The sequence below is a fragment of the Taudactylus pleione genome, unplaced genomic scaffold (genome assembly GCF_031769625.1).
Source record: "Taudactylus pleione unplaced genomic scaffold, aTauple2 ptg000296l, whole genome shotgun sequence".
Lineage (NCBI taxonomy): Eukaryota > Metazoa > Chordata > Amphibia > Anura > Myobatrachidae > Taudactylus > Taudactylus pleione.
This window is the reverse complement of record NW_028284698.1, coordinates 4014885-4033359: the sequence shown is the minus strand read 5'-3', so window position 1 is coordinate 4033359 and position 18475 is coordinate 4014885. Positions and strand designations below refer to the sequence as shown.

Below are 18475 nucleotides of genomic sequence, written 5' to 3'. Positions count from 1 at the left end.
CTCAGGCTCGGGGGTGGGGTTTAGGGGGGAGGGGCCGTTGCATCCTGGCAGTTGAAATCTTAACGGTTTGGTGTCCTTTCCTTATCCACCACCTACACCCCATGGTATCCCTGTAGATCCCTATGGACCATGAAGAAGAAATATTTATTTCTCCCATAGCATGAATTTACCAGCCATGTGTTGTAAAGCTGACCACAAAACCAATCTAATATATAATTTGCTGTAATATAAAATAGTGGCTGCTCAGATCAACTTAATGGTCCTTCACAGGGGTTAAATCTAGACTAGAAAAAAAGAAAACAATGTTCCCCCCAGTACACTGCAAAAGATCAGCAATAAGATTTGAACACTACATGATAATAGAAATCCAGAGATCTTTGTTGCATATATTTGCAAAGATATTTTTAAATGTCGGGCCGCGTCAAGGCGCCTCTGTAGTGGTCCCTAATGCTACATGGTAATAGCACCCTCTTTCGGTCACATAATTGCATACTGTTATGCCACATGATAATACACATACATTATTATATCTAAGATGAGAGTCAACTCACGTGGAGGTACCCCTGACTTCTCCAAATAACGGTATAGGAACCAGCACACCCTCCCAATGCTGGTCCCATCCATGCCACTCAGAACAGTAATATAAAATAGTGGCTGCTCAGATCAACTTAATGGTCCTTCACAGGGGTTAAATCTAGACTAGAAAAAAAGAAAACAATGTTCCCCCCAGTACACTGCAAAAGATCAGCAATAAGATTTGAACACTACATGATAATAGAAATCCAGAGATCTTTGTTGCATATATTTGCAAAGATATTTTTAAATGTCGGGCCGCGTCAAGGCGCCTCTGTAGTGGTCCCTAATGCTACATGGTAATAGCACCCTCTTTCGGTCACATAATTGCATACTGTTATGCCACATGATAATACACATACATTATTATATCTAAGATGAGAGTCAACTCACGTGGAGGTACCCCTGACTTCTCCAAATAACGGTATAGGAACCAGCACACCCTCCCAATGCTGGTCCCATCCATGCCACTCAGAACAGTAATATAAAATAGTGGCTGCTCACATCAACTTAATGGTCCTTCACAAATGCTTGAAAAGGGAGGGGTTAATTGTGTTAAATCTGTATAGTCCTACTGTGTTCAGAAATGCATTGCTGAGGACGTGATAACAAAGGCACTATATATATATATATATATATATATATATATATATATATATATATATATATGTGTGTGTGTCCTCATACATCTAGCCTCAGTACACCATGCAGTGCAACTTGCCTGGCATGATTGAACCGCCAGGTCCTGTACAACTCTGCTAGCGACGGGCATCTTTTTTTTTCAAATTGCATCTTAGAAGAATTGCGATGCGAGTAAGATGCACAAACAGAATGTGCTGATTAATTTCATATGCGACCCTTTTGCATTGCATATCACCGGAGTCTGTATATGAAGCATAACGTAACATGGAATGAAAAAAGCTGCGGCCGCTACATTGTATCACTTCATATACAGATTCAGGGACTCAGTCGCACACAGATATACAAGTGTTGCATATCAAATTAATCAGCACAGTCTGCTTGTGCGTCCTAGTCACATTGCATTGCAACTAGACATATTTTTTGGAAAAAAAAAGATGCCTGGCGCTAGTATAGTCTCACAGGACCTGGCGCACCAAGAGAGAGGATTTTTGGCGCAACTGGAGCAAAGATGTGTAAGGACACATCTGTATGTGTGTTCTTGCCCTGTTTGGACTGTCAGGGGAAACTCATACAAGCACATACTGGTACTGTCAGGGCTATAACTAGGGTGGTGCGACCAGTGCCATGGCACTTTTATTATTTATTTATTTTTACATTTTTATTTTTTTATATACTTTTTGAAAAAATATTATTTAACTTTTTTTACACTGGAGCAGATGGGCATGAGTACAGCACAGCATACATCAGCCACTTGTGAGCCTGGACACAACCGCTTTAATCAGCAGAGTATAACGCAGCATACATCAGCGTGCAGTGTGCCCCCTTATATATGGTCACTTAACAGCACAGCCACTTGTGAGTCTGGAGTCTGGACACGGGCTACTACAGCCACTTTAATCAGCAGAGTAGCGCAGCATACATCAGCGTGCAGTGTGCCCCCTTATACATGGTCACTTAACAGCACAGCCACTTTGGAGTCTGGAGTGGACACAGGCTACTAAAGCCACCAGGGCCGGATTAAGACTTGTGGAGGCCCAGTGGCAACTGAGTTGTGGGGGCCCTATCAATAAAATTGCCAGGGGGATCAGGGGAAGGGACAGAGAGACAGAGAGAGGGAGAGAGAGAAGGAGGGACAGGGCGATGGAGTGAGATATATAGGGGTCTTTTCAACATCACTTAATTTTTACAAAAGCAGAGGAAAACTAACATTTTCCCCTGCAATTGTAGAAATTAAGTTATCGGGCCATTCATCAAGAAGGTAAAACAGGAGATATCACAGATATCTCCTACTTACCTTCCTCTCGCGGATTGGCCCGCTGTCCCCATACACTGGTATGGGGGCAGAATTCATCCAGCTCCGAAAATACAATATTTTCAGAGCTTGAGTGCGGGAGCATTCGCCATCTTCACATGGCAATTGCTCCCGCTTGGGGCTCACAACCCGCTCCTTCCCTATGAGAGGAGTCCCGGGTTGTGAAGAGGTCTCTGTCCTGCTCCTTCCGCCGGACGTTGGGGCTCTAGTGTGCGCGCGTGACCTGTAGGTCATGCATGCGCACTTGCAGGGGCGGATTGGGAATTTAAAGTGGCCCTGGAAAAAGGGGGGTCAGGAGGGTCGGCGGGAGGCTTGGATGCCTTTCCGGGAGGCCGGGAGCGGCTCCTGATATTCGGGAGGCTCCTGGCTAAATTGGGAGGGTAGGCAAGCCTGGATCAGTTGAACCACTAGGTGTAGATAGTTACTGTAGATATCCATGCTTGGAGTAAAGTGGTCCCTGACCCACTGGAGTTTATACAGATGTGTCATACTTGAATACTTTTGATAAAGCTTTTCAGGGAGATTTCAAAAGCAACACCTATGAGCACGGCGTTAAAGTGGAGGTGTACTGCAACAAGTGTGCAATAAAATTGACTTGCATCCAGATGTAAATGAGCCCCAAAGCAGCTATTAAGATCTATTTGTTAATGAAAACACACTGATACTTTTTCAGAAAATGCATGTTGCCATAGGGACCACTTTGCTTTATAACCAATGCAGGGAAATTATACTTTAGATGAGAGTTCATTTCTATATAAGACGCCGCGACCAGGACTTGGCGCCATGTCACTGTTCACTTGCACGCTGTGCGCTGCTCTGCAATGTCTCTGTTCATATGTTAAAGTAGCTGTGTCTATGCTGGTAAAGTAACTGTAAGGGGCACACTGCACACTGATGTATGCTGATCTACTCTGCTGATGAAAGTGGCTGTCAGGGCCGGATTATAGGCAGGGCAGACGGGGCGGTCGTCCAGGGGCCCCCACAATGCCGCAAACATTGGCCGGAACCTGGCCACTGTAAAATCTCACTGGCTGGCTCCCACGTCCCGCCTCCGGCAGCATCACACAGCACAGCAGCAGTCACAGTCAGTGCAGCAGCACCCTTGATGACCGTGGCTGACTGTAGAAGCCCCGCCCCTTTTGATGAACTAATGCCGCGATTCGCGGGTGAGTAGGGGGTGGGGCATAATTCTGCAAAATGTCCGCCCCTTTTTGAAAAGCTGGTAGTGGTACTACAACAGGTAAGTGTGTGCTACTGAGAGAGCATGCGCCGTGCACACACTCCTTTAGTCCACTCACTCCTTTAGTTGGAGTGGGAAAACCTATGGGAAGCTTCCTTAGCTATGTTCCTACTTTGCAAATATACATTGCACCTATATTAATGTAAGTACTAATCATGTTCTATCTACCACCATTATCATTATTCCAGGTCTCCTGATAATTAAAAAATAAATAAATATCCAGAAATTATTTAGGGTCCAGTGCAAAATAACCGTGACAAAACTAACAGGCAGCCGTCATACTCTGTAGCGTCCCCATGAATTCCAGAACTCTGGATTGCGCTCCCTGTCCATTTAATGCTCCTCTGGAACCACCCCCGCTTCTCCCCTGGTTGTTACACCCATGCAGGGTGCATTGTCTCCCGTGGCGCTCCCCCCCCCCCTTCTCTGACCCTGACCCAGCTGCTCCTTTTGCTGCCCTCCACACGCAATCATCTCGGGCCAGCGTTTTTTGACACCTTTGCTAGCATCCCAGTCTTCCACGCCTGGGTCATCAATTGATCAGTCATCAGTAGTTGCTGCTTCCCCATTGCCTTCTTATGTTCATAGGCAGCTGAGCCTGTTGGCTGGCCAGCACCTTGCTGCTCTTGAGGGGGGGGTCACGGGTGAGGAGGCCAATTGCACCTACCATAATTGGCAGGTGTTTTTTCTTTACTTTTGCGGTGTGCTACCCTGTAACTCACCCTCAGGAACATTTGAATGTCATTGAATATCTAAAAAAAAAAAAAAGGGAGGCTTCCGTGCTGACTCTGTTACCGCCCCCAGCCGTCCAGCTGTCGGTGGCAGACCTCTGTAAGACGGAATCCCCTATACGCCTCGGTCATAAGTGGCGCTGGCTACGGCTATATTCCCATAGGGAAGTGGCCGAGTACTCCTGCAGTAACTCTCAGCTCCAATTTTAATGATGCTGCTTTCGCGACTGATTTTTTGAGCTTACCTCAACGGTTCATGGTGCGCTTCACTTTGGCCGTTGATGTGGGTTGCATAGGGGTTCACTAAGAACATGCTGTTGCTTGAGTTGTTCCCCATTGTGGTTACTAGAACTCTTGGGGTACCGCTTGTGTAATGTGTGTATGATTTTGTTGTGACAACATGGGCACGTTGCAGGCGCTTGATCTCAGAGTTCGTCCTCTCTTTCGGTTGTTCGTTTCCTAGCATGGTTGGTCCAGGTCGACCCCTAAAGCGGTTGACTGTAGGTGTCCCATTGATATGTCCATGTTGCTTTACTTGCTGGCTGCAGTCCCTTCAGTTTGTTTTTATTTTTCAGCTTTGAATGCTTGCTGTTTCAATTAGGTTTTTGCCATGACGCTTCATGTAGCGTTTTGGGTCTGTGAATTTGTTGTACCCTTTAAGAGGGCTGACCCACCACTCACTATTGTGGATGTAATTGTATGCCCGGAAGCGATGCTTCAGTACGGACCAGGCTAGTAGAAGGCGCTGGCTTTCACTTCAACCATATCCCATTACTGCAGTATGTCCGCTGGTGCGTGCCTTTGAGCAGATGCATGGCGATGGGATGGGGCATGGTTGATGCACAAGGATGTATCCCTGGTTACGAAATACCAGTTTTGTCATGTTTTTGCAGCGTTGTTTTGTTTTTCCTGAGCTCGAGCTGGGCAAGTTCGGTAATCACTCATTTAGAATAGGAGCTGCTTTATCTGCGGCTTCTGCTGGCTTATCCAACAGGGATATCCAATCCCTTGGTCGGTGTCATCCTGCTGCATTCCGTCGTTATATTCGTCCGGGTTTAGCTATTTTTACTCCAACGTTTTTTATGTTTTTTGCCTCAAGTCTGGTAAGCTGTTCCCCTCCCCCTTCCCCCATCTTTTTTACGTTTCCATGTCTTGTCGGAATGTTGTGTCTGTGTTTCGACTTATTTGTTTGTGTATTTTCTTTCCATATTATAAGGTGCTGCATCTGTGTGTGAATGAACATATCTACTTATGTTGTGATATGTGGACATATACAGTCAGGTCCACAAATATTGGGACATTGACAGAATTTTCATATTTTGGCCTCTATTCACCACCACAATGGCTTTGAAATGAAACAAACAAGATGTGATTTAACTGCAGACTTTCAGATTTAAGTTGAGGGTAATTACATCCAAATCATGTGAACTGTGTAGGAATTACAATGGTTTCTTACCTATATAACACTTTTATTTATTTCTTTTGATATTTAATGGACTGTATCATTGATATACATATTTTAAAGACTAAAAAAAAACAACTATTTTAATTCTGTGCATCCATGGCAGAGAACTCTTTCCCTCTCTACACATCAGTGAACTGCATTGGATTTGAACTCTATTGTCATTAGATCTATTTGATAGCAGAAGCCATGCCTTCCTGCAAATTGTTGTGGTCTTTCATTGTTCAGAGGAGTGTTTGGAGGTGTGCTGGTTTTTGGTGCGAGGTTGGAGGAAGGAAAATACTGCAGTGGTGAGGTACATGTTGGAGAATGGTGGTGGTGTAGTGGAGAATGGTGGTGGTGTAGTGGAGCAGGTGTTAATTCTATTCCGCAATGCACTTTTGTTTCATGTTTGCATGATTGGCTGATTTTCTGCTGGTTGAGGTGTTTGTTGTTACAGGGTTGAGTTATGGTGACGGCGCATCGGTGTAGGCCTCGCTTGGCGGAAAAGAACGACACTTGGAGTTAGTTTATGTTAATAGGCTTAGTGGGTGTGCTCTCATTGAAGTGGAGTAAGGTGACAGCCAATTGTCCTGGACGAGAAATGGCTATACCACCTGGACCGGTGGTTGAAGTTAAAAGGAGAGTTGATCACCAATGCTTGGCTTATGTGTGTGTGTGTGTGTGTGTGTGTTTCTATTGAGCTTTTTGGTTGTTATTGTCCTGTGCGTTCTTTTTTGTGCCATCACCATTATTAGTATTAACTTATAGTCTAAAAATTTAATGACTTGTCAAAATTGAATTTGACAAAATATTTAAACGCCAACACTGTTGTCTGTGTCTTTATTTTAGAAGTTACGTTACATTGTATTTTAGAAGGTATTACATGGTAACATGATAATACACATTAGTGAGTTTAAGACTTCTGAGAATAGTAGGATGAAGAAACTTTTATACTGTATTTCAGTTTTTGTTTCTTCTCTATTTAGGCTCCGTTTGTAGCTAATAGTTGCAGTTTCTTTCTGTAATCCATTTCATTTATACAGTTCTAACCATATTGCAGTCACTTCTTTAGCATCAGTGGAATTAGCAGAGCTCTTGTACTGAGAGTTTCTAGATTGATCACCACGTTACTTTATTTTTGTAAAGACTGTGAATTAATGGCTTTATCCTTCAGATCATGCATCATGTATTCAGTCTAACTGCTTTAGGAGTCCTATCATGCAAAAACACCAGGAGGTGACATATCTCACATATGATACAGGACACGAGGACTAGGATCTGATGTCCTCTACATATAAATGTGATTAAGGAGGGTCACATATTCTAAATAGTGGGTGAAATCTCAGTGTAACATTGTGTCTTGAGCAGATGTTTGATGACTGGCATAAATATCAAATACTCTGGTGAATCAACGGTGTTATAAATTTGGGTACCTTAAATGGCTTTGTGATCGGTGCCAGGTGCTCTCATTTCATTACTGGATGACTGCCTGCAGCCTAAACATGAATATTCTGAATACATAAAGATTATTTCACATTGTACAAGAGAACACCTCTCTTCTTTTCTTACATTTTCATACCCATCAGGAAACATCTGTTAACAGAAATTAAATACTGCAGCTCAATGATCCGTTGTTCTGTTTTCTTTTCTCTAAAGCCAGAAAGCTGTAATTTCTTTGCTGCTGGAAACATTTTTTTTTTTATAGGAGTACATACAACTTTAAGCATAGATCCTACCAGGTCTTCTAACAAACTTACTATGTAGGGCAGGGGTCTTCAAACTTGGCCCTCCAGCTGCTGTGGAACTACACATCCCAGCATGCACTGCCACCTTTTTGATATAACAGCATGCTAAAACTATGTGTAGTGCATGCTGGGATGTGTAGTTCCACAGCATCTGGAGGGCCAAGTTCGAAGACCCCTGATGTAGGGTGTCCATTAAGAAAACTAGACCCTACAGTCGCTCTAGATCGCATCAAAGATTATTTTTCTATTAATGTTTCAAGCATAGGGGCGGATTCAATTAGCCGCGAAAAGCAGAGATCGGCAAAAATTGCGATGTTTTCGCCTTATTCGCGTGTTTTGAGGCAAAGTTTTCGCCTGCTTACTCAATGCGCGCACCCGCTTTTCGCCCTATTCAATTGTAAAACAGGCGAAAACGCATATTGGCGAATGCAGTTATAGGTCCATTTTTTGGGGGGGGAATCAGTCTGTACCCCCAATAAAGCCTAACTCACCCGGGGAATCAATATAGAAGTGTATTAAAAACCCTAATAAAAGTGATTAGGGTACTTAAATTGAGTCAAAGGGCTGTTGTATGTATCTTTGCATAAGTGTGGAAAAATTATGGTAGGCATTTTTTTGGTGGGGAGGGAAATAATTGCTGTATTTAATTTGGGGGTACATAAAATGGGTACTAAATTACTAATATATTTTGGTGTCTATAAAGTGCAGATTTCAAATGTTTAAAAATACATATGCTGCAGCCACCTGCAATCCTAAAAATGTCTGCCCCATCCATACAGCCCCCCCAAATACCTGTCCCAGTACTTTAGACCATTTTCCAACACTTTTTAAATTGTCTTTTTTGGGGTAAATTAAGATATATATATTTTTTTTGCCTAATTAGTCATTAGGGGGGTGTCAAAAGGGTTCTAAACCAAGTCCCAACATTTGTACCCCAAAATATGTATTTTGCTCTTCTTTTCTCCTGCCTTTTGATGGAGAAACTTTTGCGCCTGATTTTGTCTATTGAGTTTTCGCCACGGCGAAAACGTCCTGGATTTGAATAGGGCGATACTTCGGAAACAAGCAAAAACCGTGCATCGGCGAAAACTTTTCGCCGATCACGGCTTTTCATCTCTAATTGAATACGGGCCATAGTTTTAAAGGGGTTGGGAATAGTATCCCGGTGGTTGGGATGCCGGCAGTCAGAATCCTGATACCAATAGGTAAGTAGGCTAAAGCTAACCCCTACCCCTAACCCTCCCTCCCCGGTGCCTGAACCTAACCCTCCCCCCCAATGCCTAAACCTAACCTCTCCCTCCCCCTTAGTACCTAACCCTAAACCTAGCCTTCCCCCTAACCCCAGATACTTACCTTCGGGATGCCAGTGGTCGGGATACTGGAGTCGGGATCCCGACGCTGTCGGTATTCCGGCGCCAGTATTTTGACCGTCGGCAACCCGCATGCCGGGATGCTGACTACCTCCTGTTTTAAAGAACAAATAAAACCATTATAGGTGAGTTATATAGATGCAATATCTGCAGGCTTCACATTTAATATGTCCATAAAGGTTGTTGATTTATTTATGTTTTATCAGCTGATTGTGGCATGTTAGGAGCAGGTTATTCTCGATCTAAACAGGCAGATGGTGACTGACTGCTTGAACTTGCTTAGTAGAAATAGTGGAGATCACGGGTGTATTTATAATGGGTGCTGGGTGTGTAGTGCACACGGGCCCCTGGGTCCGGGGGTGGGGGCCCACACTGCACACCCTGCACCAATATGTTCTAATACTTACCCTCCTGAAGTCCCGCGTCGGGTTGTAATGCTGGACAAAACACCTAAAAAATGTCTGCCACTGCCATTTTTCTGGCGTTTTGCGCTTACGCACCAGGGGAATCACTGGGAAAACGGCGGCCTATCCATTTTCCCGGAGACTTGCGCACACTCTAGTGCCCAGAGTCTACAGGTAAAGCGCTAAGCGCTGCTGGCCGCCGGAGAGAGAGGAGGGGACCCGGACAGAGACTGCACACAGGCCACCTCCTCTCTAGAAACGACCCTGGTGGAGATTGATGAATTTCAGAGACTGGGCTGAGTTTAAAATTTACTGATGTCTTTGGAAGCTTGTTGATTTGAAATCTCTTGCAGATAGTGATCTCCTTAACTACTTACCTGGCACTAACACATGAGATGCAAGCAGCCAGGAGTACGTTACCTGACTAAGGGCCTGATTCAGGTTAGTTCACAAGGCTGCGTTTGCATTCTGCGCATGCGTATCCATCGCAGTGCACGAACCGACCGCTGCGATCGGGAATCAATCATAGTAAGCACGCAGTCCCATGACACACTGATTGACAGGAAGTGACTGTTTGGGGGTGTAGAATGGGGGGGTGGTCGGGCAAACGCAGGCTTGCCTGTGCGTTTGAACGCCGTTACAAGGGCATGCATAATTAAGCCCCTGCGATTGTATACATAGCCAGAGATCTAGTTGGCGACAGGAAGTTTAGCAGTTTGTGCGGTAGGTCATGGTCAACCACATGGGTTCGATGTTACTGATGTTTTCGCTGACTTGCGGGTGCATGTCATGGGAAGTGGGTGGCTTAGTATAGTGCTGCAGTTTCCTGGGCAATTGCATTCATTAGCATATTTTCGCAGCGAGCGGGTGCGTGCGAATGCAGCCTTGCGAACCAACCTAAATCGTGCCCTAAGGCCGCATCTCACACATTAGTGTTGTCCTGTTGCACCCCCCTTGTGTTTTGGAGGAAATCTGTTTTGCACATGTGCAGAATGAATTTCCTCCTCCTGCTCAGGCTCCCTGGGAGTGATGTTGCAATCTGTGAACACCGACATCACTCCCGAAAACGCACCCAAGAATGCACTGTGGGCCTGATTCAGAGCCGGACGCTATTTGCGAACGGTCGTTCAGAAAAAGGGACCGGCTATTTAAATTGAGCGCTCGCTCTTTGCGGTCTGTTGACGCCTCTATGTCTGAGCGAGCGAACGAAACATGCGCTCGCTATTTTGTAAAGATGCCCCCTGGCCGTCCGCATCATACGTCATCTCCGCTATTTATTAGATTAATCGAGTACATCGAAAGGCGTCTGAACTGCTCGCAGTGCTTGTGGTTGGATTTTCCTACCGCAATCATGCGAACAGTTCATGCTAAGAGACAACCAAGTGACGTGGCCGATGACGCTGCTTTGTTGATTATGCACACCCTTAAAACGCCCGTTATGACCGTTTGGCACGCCTGCGTTCGGATCTCCACTCCCCGTTTTCAAGTACCTTCCCCTGTTACCACCCACAAACGCCTCATCCTGTCACTCAATTTAGCAGGTACTCGCTATTTTGCGAGTGCACAATTTCCAATCGCAATGACTGGTTGGCGCATGCGCATTACGACCCATATGCATGCGCAGATGTGCGAACATCGCTCGGAGCAAATGAGCGGCCGCTTACGAGCGGCTCTGAATCAGGCCCTGTGTGCTCAGAGATCAGCTGCAGCAGGGGTCTGTGAGGATCAGTCACCCCTGCACTCTGCAATAAGGTGAGAGGGTGGGGCTGGGCCATGGGGGAAGGGGGTAATGGGGGACTCATGATTTGGCACTGGGGTGGGTGGGTTATGCTGCCCAAGATTTTTATTTTTTTGGCTGGGGGAGGGATATATATTAAAAATGTACATATATAGTGACACATGGGGAGCAGGGAGCTAAACTGGGGGCCCATTAGCACTGGGGGTGATGGCTCTGCCACGGGGATATATTACCACTAGGGGGGTGGGGGTTTACTGTTCTGGGGATAATTTGCCAATGGGGGTTATTTCTGATGAGTGGTGGATAGTGATATTACAAATGGAGCCTGTGGACACGGGCAGTGGGTGGGGGTATATTTTTATCAAGTAAAATATTTAAATATATTTTTTAATAATACTTATTAAATTTTATTAAATAAAAAAAGATGAACAATTTCTGTGTGGTTTGTGGTGAAAAAAAATAGTCAGTTAAGTAATTAAACCCATGATAGGACATGATTCTGCACAGTGATAGTATGTATCTCCAATATAAATGTATTTCTAAATACTTCTGTACTGTAGGCACTGGACAACTACAAAAATGGCACTTATCATTAAATTGTATCTGTACAAGTGTGCCTATCTTTTGGGAAAAAAATTACATAATGTCTGCCATTATTGAGGTCCAGCTTTCTTGTGTTTAACGTCGAGAAACATAGAAATGAGTATTCCCATTGCAATGGGTTATAAAACTCTTCCCATCTACTTTACACTTGTACAGTTAAGTATTATGTGAAGCAATTCCATCTAAATGTCCCGCTGGGGTTATATTACGCACAAAACATTGTACTTTAATACTATTTTAATGTAGATGTCAGATCATTTTATAATTGGGTGTTTGGTTTTAATTGTATGCAATCCTGTCTTGTTCATAAAATGATGTCTGAGAGTCAAACCAAACCGAGTTGTCATTCTGCATTTAATAAGTTACGGGAAAGTCATTTTAAGTTATGCCACTTGAAAAGCATTTAACAAGGCCTCACCATTGCAATTATCTGTTAAATTTTTTTTTTTTTACATTGGGCTTGTCAAGATGGCTTTATAGGAATTATTATTATTATTATTATTATTATTATTATTATTATTATTAGGACAATTGAATAAAAAAATACAAAATTCTTCATTAACTACTGATTTGATCCTGTCGTTTACTCTTCTCTTGTTGACAATTCGTTTAGCTTAAAATAAAGTCATTGAGTTGAAATATATTAATTTGTGTGCCGTGGATCCCAAAACGAACACCCAGACTATGTACCCAGCAGAAAAAAGGGAATGAGAAATCTAGACAGACACAGCTGTCACTATTGACTGCTGAATACTGTGGCAGCACGCGTTAACAATGAGGATGCACTTGGGACAAAGCCACAACACGTAGATGTTATTACTGGAATTTGTTTCTAAAGCTGCTGTAGTCTTTTATTCCTGCTTCCTCCAGCGCTGATCCCGATTTCTTAAAGAAGAAAATGGACAAATTAAGAACTTAAAATTTAGACTGTCTGCAATTTAGAAAACAGAAAAAAAAAGATAAAACCTGCCAACAATGGCCTATAGGACCAGAGGGTTATCAGCTACTGTAGCAAAACATTTTTGATATAGTTATACACTTGTAATGTATTAAAATATTGCAATCTACTGCTTGAATTATGGAAAAGGTGTATAATACATATTGGTTATAAAACATTACTGCTTAATTTAAAATATAGTGTTGTCCATGTCCAAACATTAATGCTGTATTGTGCTGAAATGTTTGTGACACTTTCAGCTTCATACATGCTGTCACCCGCAACATTACATGCTTTCAGCATGGCAGGAGCCAAGGAGGACTTAATAAATTCATTTCCGTGTGTCTTTTTGCATCAGTAATAATAATTATTTCAGTCTAACCACATCATTCTTCAAAGAAAGGCTATGACAATTTTTCACATTTGTTACATTTACGTTTAAAATCAGAAATATTTTTTCTGTAAGGTCAAAAAGGTGAATTTTAAATAGTCTTTTTTGATAGTTAGAATTTTTTATATTTTGTAGGGAACGGTTGAAAGTGTGCAGAAGGGTGATTGGGGAGAGGAGGATGTAAGATTTATGTCTGCATATTTTCCATTTAGATAATTTTTAATTTGGATTAAAGATTGAAGGGGCTGAATAGTCATTATTGTACAAGTGTTTTTTTTTTTCAGAACCACACAAATAGAAAAATGGGTGAGAAAAAATACTACAAGCTATAAAACAAAGTAAAGAAAACCTTGTATGTGTTCACACCCTAAAACATAATTTACAGTACACATTTTTTTTGTAGGAAGATCGCATTTCCCATACTTGTAATTGGAAATGTAATCTGCCCAAATTTACTAAATTTAGATTGATAAAAAATAGCAGAGGGAGCCCTGAGGATATAACACCATCTTCAAATGGTGTTAATATGGCTTCCCTCCCTTTTCTCCTACTTGAGCTCTACCCTGACAGCCAGCCCAGAACAGAGGTCAGGGTTGGCACCTGTACTCAGCCATGTGTGTCTAAATAGACTACAGGCTGATTTACTGAAGAAAATAAAAAGTAAAAAAATAAGTTAACACTTATCTGCATGCTGCTGCAGTCAGGGATCGGTGCCCGGCTCCAGTGACCCCAGTCAGATGATGCTGTGAAACTCCCAGACCACATCTCCATTTACAGCACTGCTCAGCTGACTGGGGTCACAGAAGTAGCCGGACATTAATCCCTGGCTGCAGCACCAAACAGGTAAGTGTTGGTTTAGTGGGGGGAGGGTAGCTGGCTGCTCATGCTAGGTCACACTCTCAGATAATTTTTTTCGAAAAATACCCTGAGAAGTGCGGAGACTGGATTTGCAGGGACAGAGCTTTGTCGCAAGCTCTGTCCCTGCACGCAATATTTGATAAATTCTTGCAATGTATTCAAATATAGCAGTGTGAATTTAGAGAAATTTATTACATTCCATCCGCATCTGAGATGCAGATTGTGATAAATATGCCTCTAATGTCATACTTTATGCTGTTATTTTAATACTGCCAATATATAATCAGATAAAAATGCATTGGCTTGCATCCCCATGATATTGCCAGTGAGTTAGTTTATAACGAAGGCTACAGGCCTTACTTACTAAGTATTACTTGATAAGTTACACTGGAGGTATATGGCACTTAAATTGTGTAGACTCACTGTGTTGCGATAGTTGTATACTTTAGGATCTTCCTGTTAATCCTCCATTTCATGATGGTTACATGTAAAGGTCACAGAAAAGTAAATCCCACAATCTCTCATAGCGTATTAATGCTCAAAAAAGTATATATATATATATATATATATATATATATATCAGCACTATAGGTGCAGTGTATAGTGTTTTGGGATCTATCATTTATTGCAGTGTCGGAAATTGAAAGAATCTCTTGTATGTTCATGTTCTAAAACGTTAATTTTTGGCTTATTTATTTATTTAGTATCTGAAATGAGCTGGTAAACAAAAGTGCACTTTCTTTATACTGCGAATACGATAATGTTAATTGTCAGTAGTCACTTGTGTATGGGGGAACTAATTTGTCATCCTTTTGTAATAACCTTCTTTATTGTATCATCCTTACCATGAAGTAATTAATCTGACCACTGTACTTCATCTATACTGTTGCACCACTTGAATTATAGTTTATTTGGTACACAGCAAGAAGATACCAGTAGAGAGTCTGTTTTTCTTTTTGTTGTGTACCAATTTGTATATCATTGACTCTGGGTGCACTGCCAACCAAGTATACAGTATACTCTCAAAATCACATCTTGGATTTACTATTTTGTATGTTGGCTCAATTTATTACATTACTGTATACAGAGATACACCATTATTCAAGATACTGTACTGTGCGGAATCATCCCAATTCCCCCTTTCGTTTTGAATGATACATTGTAATTTATTTGTAAAACGCTGTTTGCTTTGTGTTGCAGAACCTGGATAAGACGGTGAAAGATGAAGCTATCATTGTATTTAATCTTTTTGATCTGCTCTGCCATTAATGCTGATGTAAAACTGGTGTCTAAAAGAAACTCTGGTAAGAAAGTGATTTTTATAAAACAAATTTATCCTACTGTATTCCACCAATTTGTATTAATACTGAATTGTTTTGACTAATGTCTAGTGATACATTTTAGGTTGCCTATTTTTATCCAAGGCTGTGAATAGTATTGGATCCATAGGTTGTTGTTGTCAATGTTTGTGTTTAGAGAATCAATATTTAGCAAGTCCAAAAAGCTTTGGGAGGGCTGATATCAACAATGTAATAATGTACATATAATGCAGGACCTGCTATGAGCACTCTAATACCCCTTCAGATTAGCAATCCCGGGTCTGACCCAGAATTTTGAACACTGGTCCAATTTGAATGCAACCTGGGTTAAGCTCCTTTCACATTGCACCTTTCGACCTGGGTTATTCCTGGGTCGGTCCCGTTCAGCCCTGCAAAATCTATGGATCTCATCAACAATTGTCTTTTTCAGGCTCACAAAGCTGCAATTAGTGATGTTTTTTGAGTCCCGGGTTGGATAACCTGGGTCGGACCCATTCACACTACACCGTAACCCAGGTCGACCTGTGTCCAACCCTAGGTTGCTACCCGGGTAGGATTACCAGGTCATACGACCGAGGTTATATTTTTCCTGACCTCTTTCAGACTAAGAAAAATCCTGGGTTGATGCGTGTTCACGTGAAATCACCTGGTATTTTGCTGCTAATCTATTAGGGAAATTACATAGACGATGTTTTACCATCCTCATCCCATGATTGATTTATACTACACATGCTTAGAAAGACCATTACACAAGCTCAAAAGGTGATTACCCCAAAGATAAGATGCATATGGGTAAATGGAATATCTGTGTAATCTTATTGGCCATTTCCAAAGATAATGAAGCCTTTAATAAAAGTGTTATGATTATCAGCAAGGGTAATAAAACCCTGATTCTTGGCACTATTCTCTAGGAATGTATTCCTACTACATAGAAGGTGAGTGTACCGAAGAACAAGAGGAAAGTTTATAGTACCGTGGGATTAGTATAGACTTACTATGTGCTGTTTTTATTTGCATGAAATTCAGTGTGCTCAGGGCAGTTGATGCAATACACATGAATATACGCTAAATGTGTGTTTCTTTTTATATTATTATGATGGGCCATACAAAGTTATTAGTGGGTTTTACTCTACTTACCTGTCTAATGCGGAAGTTGTGCATTTTCTTTTAGCGTTGTATAACTTCAGCTAAGGTTTAATATTTCAGCTTGTCTGCGCTGATTGACGGTGATGGGGAAAAACAGACATTGTCTAAACAGACTGACAGGTCTCCCATCCTATGTAGTTCCATAGAATCTGACTGCCCAACTGCCAGCAATAAATTACCTTGATTTTAATGCGAGTTGTACTGTGCGTTAAAAGATCTGCATATCTGAAATACTGTACTTAGACAGGCAGGTACGGAAATCCAAAAACTTGCTGCAAGAGATTTTTTTTTTTGCAAGGTTATTGATTTAATATTATGGCGTCCCACATGCTACACAATACTGTCCAACCTTTGTGAAGGTGAAGGACATTGGGGGAGATTTCTCAAACCTTCTTAAGAGGACAAACGGTGCTGTTACTCATAACAACCAATCAGATTCTAGCTATCCTATATTTAGTACATTCTGTAGCAAGAATCTGATTGGTTGTAGGTGAAACATCTCCCCTCTTTAGAAGATTTGATAAATAGCTCCCATATTGAAGAAAATAAAGTTGTTGTTTTTTTTTTAAAAAAGGTGAAACATTCCTACCATTTGATTCCTGGCTTCCAACTATTACCTATGATATGGTAGAATATTGTCCGCCATGATGTTAGAGTACTGTGAGTGGCAGTGCTGCTTTTCTAGTAAGTAGATAGGGGGACAATCTAGCATTGCATCTGATATCTTATTGGTAAAAGACTTTCCTGGTAACAAGAAATTATACATAAAATTACCTGGTAACAGGGAGTTATACATAAGTTTACTGGTAACAGGAAAATATACAGTACATAAAATTACCTGGTAACAGGAAGTTATACATAAGTTTCTTGAGTAAACTTTTTGGTGAATATCCTACAGGCCAGGAATAAGATTCTATTCATGGTTATATAATGTTTGTGTTTCCACAATCAGCAGGAATGCTAAGCGTGTTCGCTCTACACTGTATTTAAATCTCCACATAAGTGTAGGGCTTGTTATCTGTTTATTAGGGGCTGTAAAAGTGAAGTATTGATTCAGTTTATTCCTTTCCTTTATAAAAGGTAAAAGGATAACAACCGACTTGCCTTAGCTAGATCACTAAAGCTCTATTTTCCTTTCATGCTTTGAATTTTGTGTGAGACCGCACTTGGCTACACAATGAGACACCAGAGAGGCTTCGCTTAGTCTAGATATTGATTGAGAATTATATTGATGGGTGGCTATTTTTACACTCTTGAGATGGAAACATTGCATTGGAGAGATTCACATCATAAAGGCAAAATCACTGAGCATTCATAGATAGGTTCACAGGGCTTCAGACCCTCTTGTTGAATGCTTCCTGACAGCTGACCTATATTACACTGTCCCTCAACCTTTTATAATCTCTACTTTTGCTCTGTCAAATTTATAACCTGTGTATCAAATTGATCACTGCTTTTTTACATCAAGGTCCTCAAAAAGCAATTTCATGTTGGTAATTGATGCCTAAGCTGGCATTGTAAATACAAAAAGAAATTATATTAAACTGGCGAACTGCTTATTTCACATTTTATGTTTTTATTACTTGTTTTTCTTACTTTGCTTTGTTAAAATGTGAATGCAAAAAGAGTAATATACAATACAAAGAAAAAAACCCCAGCAATTATGCTTAACAAAAATAACAACCCAATAATGAATAATAAACAACTATTCAATAAAAGTATATAACGTTTTTGTAAAATATGCTAAGAAGAAACTAAATAAGATCAAATATATTAATTGGTAAAAATCACCTACTGTATAAAACCCTACTAGGCGATATTATAAGTGAAATAATTACAAAAATAAATTTGTGGAGGGCTTTATTTAAAAATCAGCGTCTTTTGTAAGCCGCTGCCTCCCGGCAGGTTGCAGAAGAAACTGTAAAACGGCAGGCACCTAAATTTTCACCTGTAACCTTTTCAGGAAGCAGCGGCTTTTTGTAAATACGTAAGTGTCTCGTAAAGCCATAAGTGTCTGAAAAC

General features: G+C 41.5%; 1 protein-coding gene across 2 annotated transcripts in view; it reads left to right on the top strand.

Moving 5' to 3' along the window:
• Nucleotides 1-18475, top strand: part of IL1RAPL2 (interleukin 1 receptor accessory protein like 2) — a 1136349-nt gene that overhangs the window by 59187 nt on the left and 1058687 nt on the right. For both annotated transcript variants that reach the window (XM_088482887.1, XM_088482888.1), the window contains exon 2: nt 15189-15292. In XM_088482887.1, the coding sequence (XP_088339013.1) occupies nt 15211-15292 (82 nt within the window). In that variant the 5' untranslated portion in view covers nt 15189-15210. The remainder of the gene's footprint in view (nt 1-15188; nt 15293-18475) is intronic.